Source organism: Diabrotica undecimpunctata, chromosome 10 (genome assembly GCF_040954645.1).
Source record: "Diabrotica undecimpunctata isolate CICGRU chromosome 10, icDiaUnde3, whole genome shotgun sequence".
Classification (NCBI taxonomy): domain Eukaryota; kingdom Metazoa; phylum Arthropoda; class Insecta; order Coleoptera; family Chrysomelidae; genus Diabrotica; species Diabrotica undecimpunctata.
The window spans coordinates 48,117,273-48,130,600 of NC_092812.1; the positions used below are offsets into that span (position 1 = coordinate 48,117,273).

At 32.2% G+C, this 13,328-nt stretch overlaps 1 protein-coding gene across 3 annotated transcripts in view; it reads left to right on the forward strand.

Moving 5' to 3' along the window:
- The window catches only part of LOC140452093 (phosphatidylinositol 3-kinase regulatory subunit gamma-like), a 312,721-nt gene extending 301,522 nt beyond the window's left edge, over positions 1-11,199 (forward strand). For all 3 annotated transcript variants that reach the window (XM_072546156.1, XM_072546157.1, XM_072546158.1), the window contains one exon: positions 6,627-11,199. In XM_072546156.1, coding sequence (XP_072402257.1) covers positions 6,627-8,025 — 1,399 coding nt within the window. In that variant the 3' untranslated portion in view covers positions 8,026-11,199. The remainder of the gene's footprint in view (positions 1-6,626) is intronic.
- Positions 11,200-13,328: the final 2,129 nt, after the last annotated feature.

Below are 13,328 nucleotides of genomic sequence, written 5' to 3' on the forward strand. Positions count from 1 at the left end.
TAAACAAATAAGCACAATCGGTGCTATAACCTCAATTACAACTGATATTTGAGTTTTCGTTTTTAGATATTTCTCTTGCGTATAACTAGGCTTGTATCAACTAAGTAAGCAGGCAGGCAGACAACATAATTCAAATCACTCTTTCTAGTATTTAACCAATCCATAAGTGATACCAACGTGTATGATAAATATCCTCATTACAATTGTTCTATTTACAAACACGATCCGAATTACATGAAACAACTTGTAGTTAGTCTAAATTTATTATTGAAATGTAGGGTTTTGCACTGAAGCCAAGAATGCTGACTTAACAATTCATTACACAATACTTATCTAGATATCTATAGTTTTGAAATTCTAAAAAAATATTTGTTTAGTTCTCAGTGAATCGATAAACTCCTTTTAAATCATTTTGTGAGGTGCTTGTAAAACTTTGTAGAATACTGTCTATTCGGTGAAATGTTTGCTAAATTTATACATCCAGAACATGGTTTCACTTAAGTATTGGAGAATAATCCTCCAATGTAGAATATCAATATGAAACCTCATTGTTACTTAAGATCTTTATTTTCAAAACTTTAATATTCATATTTTTCTTCTTATATTGACATTCTCATAAGTTCTAAGTTTATTAATGGACATTTTTCCATTGTCTGTTTTTTCTGTCTTAATCAGCGGATGCGAAAGTTGGAAAATGGACTTACGACAGAAAAAATCATAGAGACTTTATTAATGTGTTTATACAGACGGATAGTTCTTATTTTATGGCTATAAAGATTCACCAACTATTCCAGCGCATAATAAAAACAAAACGAGCTCTTAACAGCTATCAAATAGAGAAGAATGTAATACTTAGATTGGAAGAATGCAATCCTAAGAGATGGTGTTTCGCGGTTAGACAACATTAAGATAACCTTCGCTCACGTAACGTTAGTCCTTTATTCAATGTTCTAGCCCATAGTAGCCGTATTAGAAAAAAATGGGGCACTGATAAGGGCCATACGAAGAACTATCTAATTATAAATCACAAGTTATTAAATAAGATTAAACCCAGAGGGTTTTAAGAGTTTTTATTTGTTTTGATTGTCATAAAACCTTGGGAAGATAGAAATCATGATTCATCTGTTCCGGTTCATTTCAATCTTGTTTTCGCACTGGGGAGACAGCGTACCAATTACCATCTCAGTTTCATGGGTTATCGTTTAGGCAACACTTTTAGGAGGGTGTCCCACCTCGGGATTGAGGATTTTTCGTTTATCGGGGATATGTGTTTGCGTCTGCCTCATGTTCAATCAACAAATAATTCTAGCTGTACTATTTTTTTTTCTTCGAATATTTGTGTTAATTTTTAATTACTCGGAACTGTTCGTGTCAAGCTCATAAAGTATTTCACGTCGATAATTTCAGACAACAGTATTTTATGTGGGTCTCCAACGGGCTGTTGTTTACATCAATTCACATCTCTTCCGATTAATCCACCCTATGAACTCGAAATGAACGTTACTTCCAATAATCGCGGAAAGATAGAGCCAGACAAAAATCGGAGAATTATAGTTTTACACCAACTTTAGCTGTTACAAAATTTACTGGATCGGTACAGAAGGAAACCTCTCCAACATAAAAAGATTAGTTATCTCGCCTATCGGATTTATGTTCACTTTATGTAATTCGAAGTGAAATAGGTTACAATGCTGGAGATTTGTTACAACAAACGACAGCCATTTTTATTTGGCAAGTTTTAAAATTGGTTTTATAAAAGCCAACTACTAGCCCTCACAATGATTTATGGTATGGTTTCCCGAAGAGTGATGCCAAAACTGCCAAATATATTTCATTAACGCAAAAATGTATAACAGTTGAATATATTGGATAATAGTAATTATTCATATTAATGAACTTTATTTTTAACATAGATAAAACGACATGAAGTTAAAAAGAGATAACAGTCAAATGTATGCATCTATTATGTAGGAATCAACTGCAATTTCAGCCGTGTAATGTAAATTGAACATGTCGAAAATTTTAACTATTTATGCGTTCAAATATTCATTGCCACGGCATAATATAGCAAAATTTTGCGAATGTATAGTTCTTATAACTATCTACAAAAAGTGTTATTGGAGGTGATTTGAATGAACATTCTTTTCAAGATTGACTTTGTAGTGGCATGGGATTTAGCTGTGATTAATACGTTCTTTATAAATACTGAAGACCAGTAGGTTACCTATAGCGGTGGGGGAGGAGAAAGTCAGAAAGGTTTTGTGCTGTGTAGAAGCCAGATAAAAGAGGTTACCAACTATACAGTCATAAAGGGTGAATCTGTACCAGTGATAGTGGATCCGGAGATAAAAGTAAGGCGGAAAGCCAGTAGGACATCAGGAAGTAAAGTGATTGAAGTTAAAGGATAAGAATTTCGAAAAAGCCTTCAAGAGTGGAGTGCTGGGAGAGTTTGAGGGAAAACATACGGAAAATGATTGGTAGTAAGCCAACAGCAAAGTTGGAGAGAACAGGTTCGGGGGAAGAAAGAGGTATGACAAGTATAAAAGGGAAGATAAGGATACAAGGTAGCAAAGAGGGAAGCAATTCGCGCTGTAGCTACTGCTATACAGCATTGTTAAAGCAAAGGACAAGTCATCAAAGGACTTGACTCACGTGCGGTAGATTAAGAGTGCGAACGGAAGAGAGTTAACATCGTTGAAATAAAGCAAAGATGGTATAAATACTTTAGAAAGTTGCGAAATGAAGAATACCGGAGGAGGAGAGATATATAGGATGCGGTACCTCAAATGAGAATGTAATACCGGATATAACAAGATATGAGGTTGTCGATGCTGTAAATAGGATGAAGAATGATATGGCGAAATACCTGTGAAGGTTAGGAAGGCTCTAGGAGAAGTAGTAGTTTTGTAGCAAATGGTGAATAGGATATATGACGAAGAAAGGATGCCCAATACATTAAAGGGGACATTCAGAACGGTAAGACCTAGAGAGGGATACAGTTTATGTCGCTCAAAATGAAAATTTGGGAGGGAACTGTAGAGCGAAGGTTGCGAAGAGAAAGATCGATAGTAGAAAAACAGTTTGAGCTGCATTTGGTATGTGTAGATCTAAAGTGGTCGTACCAAACATTTCCTAGACAAATAATGCTATGAAGGTGTATGAGAGAGAAATGGGTTCCTGAGAAGTAAGTAAGGCTCGTGAATGATGAGTATGAGGGAACGTACGCCAAACTAGTTAGTGGAGAAGTTGGAGAGTTGTAAAAGGGCTATTGAAGAGAGAGGACTTAAATTTTAGGAGATGTAGAGGAATATGTGGGAAGAATTTTACAATATAACCACACCACAGACACCACAAGAACAGTGATAAATAGAAAGAAAACACCTAGGTGCGAATAAGTCGTTAAAATCGATTGTTACACTGAACACATAATTTTTAGATCTAAATTTTGCTTACATAACCAGTTATCACATACTAACAAAATAATTTTAATAATTAATGATTTGAAGATGAGTAGGAAACTGCATGTAATTAATAATACTTAAATGAAAACTGCAAAACTTTCTTTAATGCCTTTGGTAAAATTAACACATTATATATAATTTGTACGTCTGCATTCTATGGCCAATTTAATTTTCCCACTGTCGATGTAAATACTATTGCGAATTTACAAATATTCTTCTAACTGAAGACTTGAGAATTCAAAATATTTATTAAGTAATAAACTATAATAATCGGACACTACATGAGTTTAATTATTTGTTTATTTTCGATTAGTGTCTTTTGTTAGGATTTTAAAACTACCGTTGACAATACCCGTTTAGTTTATAGCAAAAAAATTGGCAAAACTTCTTATATACTCGTATAAAGATGAGCACAGGTTCCAGTCAGCGACTGTGAATAAACTTGTTACATGATATTTAGTATGGATACAAGATATGTGGTGTTGATATCTTTATGCACATATCATACACATTTTAAAAACACTTCCGTATTTTTTGAATGTTTGAACTATATTTATTGTTACATGTGTGCTTTCATACAACTTTTCTCTTCTATAGTATGTCTACATTTCTTATTTTGTTTCAACATTTACAAAAATTCATCCTGTAGCCTTTAAAAACTAACGGAACTTTATTTTCGCTTCGCCGGAGACGCCTGTTCGTTTCGTTATTTTAAAATATAACCCGATGCATATAAGTAATATGGCGTCGATATGTCTGCAATGATTTCAGATTTCTTTTTTTAAAACTTCTTTTCGTAACAAACTTAAAATTTTCACTGTCCGATTACACAATATACAGTATAGTGCATTCCAATAATTTTAGTTATGAAAAAATGTACCGTCAAGAAGTATAATTTAGAATATAACATTGTGGTATTGCTCTTAAAAGTTACATATTTGTCACTCAATTCTCCATTGTATCTATCATTATTATTTTTTATAACATGTTAGAGAGAGAGAGCGCAGTGATAGAAGAAAGTCTTTCAAATGGGAAGAACATGAACAAGAAAAGTGCTAAAAAATTTTGGCAACATTTGAAAGAGAAACTACCCTTCATCGCGTTGCTAAAGAAATACCAATAATTCTGAAAAGGCCCATTTGTTGTCTCGTCTCCTGAAACTCTGGTGTCTGTCCACCCCAGCCTTTACAAATCGACTCTTCCAAACCAGCATTTTATACTAAAAAGTATCTCCTTAGTTTTCAATAACTCAATAGTAGAGTCAAAACAATTCATCTGTGAACCCTAGAGACCGACCATAGTGACTCTAGCACTCTAGCTCGGGCTCTGTTCGTCTTCTCAATACTATAGAGCCAGTGAAGTTGTGTTTTGTGCTACTTACCACAGTATTTTTATTATTTGGAATATGAGAAACCTCAACATTCCTTCTATTACCTTAACTTCCGAACTCAGCTGTCTATGCCAGTGGCCCTTAACTCCACGTATTTATAAATATGTGTTTTCCTCCTATTTATTGGCGACCCACTCAACCATCAATATTCGCAAGGTAGGTGTTTGTTTTGTCTGTATTTCTGTTTTGTCTTTCCACCATCCACGGACCAAAAACTGTTATTACTTACTGAAAAAAATGAGGTGTCAGGACACCATTCTTACCACATTCGCATCCCAAAATTCTTTCTACTTACTGGAAAAGACGAGTTGTCAGGACCCCATGTTCTTCCAAAATTCTTCCTCTTTCTTCAGTTTTGACCACCTGGAGGGAGCGTAGTGGTTGTCATGATGTACTGTCCGTCTCCATAGATTTCTGTCTCTAGTCATTTCTGTTACACCATGCATATAGGTCTTTTGCAACTTCCTGCGATCTGCTCAAATCCATCCCGTTGGAGATCTTCATCGTGGTCTTTGTCCTTCTACCTTCCCTTGAATTATGAGTCTCTCCATATTTGTCTATGTTTACCCTCATGACATGTCCAAAATATTTCAAATATAGTAGGTTTTGCTGGAGTCTCTTATAGATATTAAGTTCTTTTAGAGTAATTATTTGTTCTACGGTCGGTCCATGGAATTCGCAACATTTAAGTGGTCAACATCCGCGTTCACATGTCAGTACTACAAATGTTAATGAGTTGAACAATCTCATTTTTAGAATTTTTGAAATATTAGGCCCTTCCATATTTTGGGTCATCTTTCCCATGCCGATCTTGGCTTGATAGTTCAATTTTGGTTATATGTGTGTGATTGTTGTGTTACCTATGCACTATCATGATTTTTGTCTTTGCTGTTTAATTCCAGACCAAACCTTTTACTCTCATTTTGAACCAGCCGTATAAGATCAATTAGGTTTTCTTGGCTGTTGGCAAGGAGGGCTGTATCGCCGAAAAAGCGTAGATTGTTTATTTTTCGGCCAATTATTGAGATGTCTTTGTCCTATTATTCAAGCACTCTGCTCATAAGCTCTCCGTAGATATTAAACAGTGGGTGTAATTCATTTGAAAGTATGTCATTATGTCAAACACTTTTACTGATCCCGTGGTATGCTTGTCTAACTCAGTTATAAGTGAAATCGGGTGCTTTGGCACGTACATACAAAATTTTTCCTTCTTATTGGAAAAATTAGGTTTCAGGACTCCAAATATTTCCCATTTACTGATAACAATGAGGAGCGAGGACATCTTCGTAAATACCCTTTGTATACCTCAAGTCTTACCAATAGGTATCTTTCGGAACGCTGTGACGGTGGGTCCATTTCACACATATTCATAAATTCCGTTTTCTACCTACTTATGATTCCCAACTCTTACACAGGCTTAAAGAAAATACTTTTCTTTTAATTAGGCACATCTACCCGTAGAATATACTAAAATATTGGTAATAATATTCTTGGATTCATTTTATTAACATCATTATTTTTATCAAACAGTGATTGATCTTATAGAAGTGAGGGAATAATATTTATTATCGTATTTTAGCTGCAAATTCAGAGTATTTTTAAACCAAATAAAATAATAAGGAATGAGTATAAAAATTATCGTCCAGTACACTCATGATAAGCAAATCAGATGTGTGTACATAGATAAGATAATAATCTATTATAAAAAATTATGTTTGACTTAGCAACTAGGTGATGTGTTTTTTTAGTAACTGATATCATCTTTTTGGTTTCAGACAAGTTGTCTACAACACACAAGCCCATAATCGGATCGTCGAGTTGTTATTGCTGTCATGTGATTGGGGAGAGAAACTTCCGGAATTTGCTTCAGCTCCAGCTATACCTCCTAGAAAAGTGTCTCGCATGGGGAGTAGTGTTTATCACGGAATGATCGACAGGGATAAAGATAAACTCAATGCTGTGCTGAGTTTGCAAGATGCAGAGTGGTACTGGGGTGATATAAAGCGTGAAGATGTGAACGAAGTGCTAAATGATACTGTAGATGGAACATTTTTGGTTCGAGATGCATCGAGTAAATGTGGAGAGTACACTCTAACTCTACGCAAAGGTGGTGCAAACAAACTGATAAAGATATGCCATCGTAATGGAATGTACGGTTTTACAGAACCATATACGTTCCCGTCAGTTGTAGACCTGATTAATCATTTTAGAAATGATTCATTATCGCAGTATAACGCTTCATTGGATATAAAATTGCTGTATCCCGTTTCGCGGAATAATCAAGAAGAGGAGTTAGCCAAGACTGAAAAAATCGAAAAGCTAGTTGAAAAGTTGGTCTATCTCAATAAAAGTTTAACGGAAAAGAACAGAGTTTCTGAGACAGTTTCTAAAGACTTTAACGATACATCAATAGAAGTACAAACCAAAAGGCAAGCTCTGGATGCACTCAAAGAATTAGTACAAGTATTCAGGGAGCAAACGACCATTCAAGAAAAATTTCAGAATGAAGCCCAGCCTCATGAAATTAAGAGCCTGGAATTAAACTCAGAATTACTCAAGAAGCGATTGAATTTGATGTCTGAAAGTTGTGAACAGTTAGAAGAGATTTTAAAGCAAAAAGAGGCATATAGAAAAGCGTTAGAAAGAGAATTGACTTCCTTAAAACCACAAATTCACAATTTGGTGCGTGAAAGAGACAAGCACACTAGATGGCTCTTACAAAGAGGTTTCTCAATAACGAAGGTTAATCAGGTTTTGAATAGAAGCGCGGAGGAAGCCCCTGGAGATTGTGAGATAGATACAGATACTCTGCCACATAACGATGAAAGTACTTGGCTGATGTTGAATTGTTCCCGTATTGATGCTGAAAAACTTTTAGACGGCAAGCAGGATGGCACATTTTTAATAAGAAAGTCAAGACAGATGAATAAATATGCATTGTCTGTACAATGTAATGGAGGTACTAACCATTGCATCATCAATGAAACTCAGAAAGGACTAGGCTTCACTGAACCATATAATATTTACCCCACTCTGAAGGATTTAGTACTGCATTATGCTACAAATTCTCTGGAAATCCACAATGATCTGCTTAACACGGTTCTGGCCTATCCTATTTGGGCAAGTAATGGGAATCACAACCGGGATAATAGTGTCTACGTCGGTTCTCAATGAGAAATTTGTGATAATATGAAGCTGCTGTGACTTTTTTATTCCCATATAATATTGTGATGGTGATACTTTTGAAAAAAAAAACAATTTTAACAAATTTTTATTAAATTATGTATTATATATATTATATTATACATAAAATTTATATTTACATGACTGGTTTACAATTGGATAAACTTTTGCTTCAACACCAGGTTAAAATGACTGTGATAGTGTACTAAAGATGAGTTTCACATGTACTTACGGCTTTGGCGGTGAATGTTAGAAAAAGTGAATCTGCCAGAGCATTAACACTACGCTTTGGTTACGAATATTCTAATAACCATTTGTGACTCTATAATAACAGCTTGGCAAGAAAACCATTTTTCGCTCTGCCCATTATTGTATCATGGGTATATAAATTTTTAAATGTTCTAATTTATAATCCATATATTATTTTTTCACGATTAGATATATAATAGTGATTTGTATTTTTTCCTGTAAGGTTTTACCAAATTCTAATTAAAATGATCAGTTTCAAAATGAATTTGACAATTATTTTACTAAATTTGTAGAAATTGTTACATTTTTCACAATAGCTTTAAAAACTGATCTTTTTAATTGTCTGGAGCTCTATTTTATATTGTTATCTTTTTTGTCATATAATTTTTTACTACAAGTAATTTTGCGTTAAAGCTGTTTAAGCTTTAATACATTTTTATCAGAAGCAATTTTAATACTTGCTATAAATTTATTTACTACACTTTTTATACCACTAAAATTGTTTTTGAATTAATTTTGTAGTTTGAAAACTTCGTATTACTGACTTAATATGCTTCTGAAACTATTTTCTTGTGGCATTTCTACATTAACTACTGTTTAACGAATCACAATTTTAATCAAACATGTTCTATTTGACGTTTTGATTTCCACCTCTGAAATTTCGATTTCCACCTCTGAAATCGTTGTAGATTTTCGATTTAGAAAGCGACTACCGAGGGAGAAATCGAAATTGTATGTTTTTATTAAAATGGTGGGATATTCTCGTTAAATACAGTAGTTAATTAATGACCATAAAAGTTAATGAAAGAAAAGTTTTAATCCGATCAACAAATTAATTGAGATAATCCATTGTAGGATAGAAAAAAAGGAATAACAAAAAATGGTAATTGTTAACCAACTTACCCTTATCATTCATGGTATTTTTCCTCCAAGTACTCTTCTTTGAAGTATTATAGTGGGTTTAAAACTAGAAAGAGTAGTTTAAAAGCTGTTATGTTCTAGTCACTAGATACCATTGTAGTTATTACTCGCATGTAATTTAATAAAAAAAAGCAGTAATTGATGTTGTTCATTTTTTTTATTAAATTTCAGTTGAAATCTTCCTTACAAGTTAATAGAACTTTTTGCAAAATGAGATTCTGCAACGAAAAATAACGTTGACACTGTCAAAACATACATACAAAACTATTCTTTAACTGTTATCTGTAATAAACTGATCAAAATAATGTATTTTAAGATATTTTAAACTTCTAATGGAACTTTGCAAAGTGGAGTTCTGTAATTAGTAACGACATTTTCACTCTAAAAACATAACTTAACATTTTTCAATTGTAAGAACAGAATTTATATTTAAAGTTAAATAAAAATTGGCAATTGACAAATAGACTACAATATCAATTAAGCAGACGTAGAAGATAATTCAAATGTACTCTTTTTAGTTTTTAAATAATCCACAGTTGGAAAATTCTAAACCTAAGTTGTCTCATAGTAGTTGGCCAGTCTACAATTTTTAGCATTTTATATTGAGTATACAAGAATACTTCTACTTTTTCGATATTCCGTACATAAATCGTAATGAGTGACATAATTTCCTAAACTAAGCTTAGTTGTAAGGTTAATATGGCATTGGTACCCACCATTTTTAAGTGTGTTAGTTATTTTTGTTTTCTATTTAATAGTGTTTAATGATCTCATTTTTCATTGTGGTTCAAATTTTTGCTCTCTATTATTGGCTATTAAAATTTACTTGATACCTTACCTTAGGCTTTGTAGGATTTGATTTTTAGTTGCTTCACTTATATAATTACTAAAATAGTTCTTAATTTTTCTTATTCCCATCATCGAGGCCAATGTTATTCAAGATCTCACATAGTTTATTGTGTCACTTCCATCATATTCAATGAATATGCTTGAACACTCTTGTTAGTTTATTCGATTTCTCTAAACCACCCTGATTTCAGTGTTTGATTTTGACATTTAGGATTTTTGTGCTTCCTTGAGCTATAAACTGCAATGGACTTTTTTCACAATAACTGTATGACCAAATTATAACTTTTTGATCATGTTTAGTGTTCAACAGAAACCGCTAAAAGTTTGTACAATAAAATTTCAAATGATTAAAAAAGCAAGTAGTTGTTTTGGTGTTAGGTGATTTCGCATTTGTAAATTTGAGCAAAAAATGTGAAGAATTCTTTGAGCATCTCGCTCGAAAGATGTACACCGATTACCTTCTAATATCAGTATTTGTACAGTGACTACATAAAAATATTTGTAGGACCAACAGTACTTTCGTAACGCGTTTTTTTGTCGATGCTGTAAGTGTCTAAGCTGAAGTCTATATATTCTAGTGATCTGTACTAATAATCAAGTCAATATATAGAGGAAGTTGCCATTTACTGTTTGGTACTGTTAGTAACTCTTGATGGTACCTTAATTCGATATAATTTTTTATTGGAGCTGGATGTCCAATGTAACAAGTCCAAACTAAATAGCAATCTTCGGGTTTTATGCGGGGTTATACACGCTGCAGATTATTTACCTGGTATTTTATTTGCTTACTTGTTTATAAAAAAAAGCATTCTAGATGAAGAGTTTATATTTACGCAATGGCATAATAATGTCATTTCATTTATCAAAAAATATGTATTATAAATTATTAAGATTTCAAGACTTTATTACATAAAATTTTACCAGAAAATCGTCAAAAAAGTAATGCCCAGCTAGGAAGAATCAACGCTGCGCTTATTTAGTGCACATTTCTTAACAGATGACGCGTCGACACCGTTCGGCTGAAGCGGTATGAAGACCAGTTCTGCGCAGATTCTTCCTAGCTTACGCCTACAGTAATTTTTTACCAATGGAAACCAGCATTTTTACAATTAAATTTTGGTCACATTAATAATTTGTTGCTTTATTGATTGCAATATATAAAAAATAATTATAATGGATAATAATCAATTCGCCTTGTGTGTATTAGTGATTTTTTTGTTCAAACAAACTCGTTTTTAAAAACGCTCTGTCCATTTTTTTATTTTCTGGTAAAGTTAAGATGCTATAAAACATTTTCTGAACCTGAATTGTCTTAATTGTGCCATATTTTATGTATATTATCAATTCAGATTTTTTGATTTATTATATACATACAAATTGAGTGCTGTAATGTTATAATATTAATCATACCGTGTGATGTGGAATATACCTGGGTTATACAAAATATATTTTAAAATCATGTATAGAGATGAGTGCAATTTATAAATGTTTATTAAAATCATATGATTAATTTTTTAATAAAATGATACTAATGTTGCAAATTGATATAATAAAGAATCGTGTACATTTGTATGGCGTAACCTTTCAGCTTCTTATTCTGATTGACACATTTCATTGAAATGTTTTGTAGTTTCTGTAATCGCATTAAACAGTAAACATCAGTTTTTGTTCCATATGAACTAAATGTAATAGATGTATTAAAGTAAGTATATGTCCAGTTTATAATTGAAAGGTTACAAGCCTGTCAGTCTGTTTATTAATAATGTATGATTCTTTATTTGATATTCAAACTAAATACCACATCTCTAGAATGTTTTTTACAGTTTTGTAATGCCTTTATAATAATCGATGTATAATGTATTGGAATTTTAAAGAGCAATTTGATGTATTTGATGATTCAACAGTTCTCAATTTCTTTTTCACAATTTCACAAGATTCTTTTTCTTATCTTTGTCAACTGGAGCATTTATTCTGATGTTTTAATCAGCATTTTTCAGGCTTAATTTCAAAAAATGCTAATGAATGTGGGATATTTTTCTTTTATAAAGAATTATAATTCATTAGTTCTCACTCTGTAGTAAGTTATTTTTCATTTTATAAAAATGTTTACTATGTTCACAGGGAAAACTACCCCCGCTATATTTACTATGTTTACACTTCTATGTTCTGATATTTTGGTTCTAAAAGCTATGTGGTTTAAAAATATTCAGATCGTTCTGCTAACTGTCAGAAAGTATGTTCTAAACGATGGTAGGAGAATATATCCTTAGAAACTTCCAAATGTGGTAACTTACTTCAGATAATTATGGAAAGCATAGTTCTCTGAAAAAATTTCACCCGTTCAGTGTTAACTATTCAACAATTTATAAAATTCAATGTTAAACTGTACTGACGATGGCACTATGTGAAAGCTTATGAACATTTATGTTACGTCATATAGGTCTCATATAAGCTTATGCCCATTCAGTTATTGTTTGAATATTGAGTATAATATACTAAAAAGCGTATGTTTATAGTTCAATTTTTAATGTTTTACCAACAAAAATTTAAACATCTAAGACTTTCTGATCTCTAAAACACTTTTGAACAAAGAAAACCATTTTGATCTGTTCACATCTTTGGAATATTGGGTTTACTTATACCATTGAAGAATGTAATACAGAATTTATCTGAAACAATAAAGTACTGTTTGTATGAGAAATGTATGGTATGTATCTTGCATGTTTATTTGTATGTATGATTTTTTATTAGAGGTTTCATTATATAGTATTTTTTAAATTTGTAATAAACTGTTCTTATACTGTTGAATGTCATCTCAAATAAAAGGTAAAATATATTCATTTTGTTTTATTTTAACTTATCACAAAATAAGTTATAAAGATATAATTAGACCTGGAAAAAATAAGGTTTACATCATGTGAAATATGTTTTAAAAAAAGTATATAAAAATCGAAAATGAAATACGCTTGCATTCCTTGTATTAAAGAAAAACAACACAAAGTTGAAAGACAAAAACAAAAAAACGTGGATTTATATGCACCAATAAAAAAAAATGTTTAGTGACATATATTTTCTTTATATCCTGCAATTTAAATGAGTTTTTAGATGACCTTACACAATTTATGGGCTCTGCTATAGCTAGGACAACGTTTGGTATACAAATATGCTGCTTATTGTTGGTATATCTCTTGTAAATGTCAAGTAGAGAAACTTTTATCAAAACAACTCTCTGTGGTATATATGGAAAGTAAAAAAAACAAGAAGTGCCTAGTAGG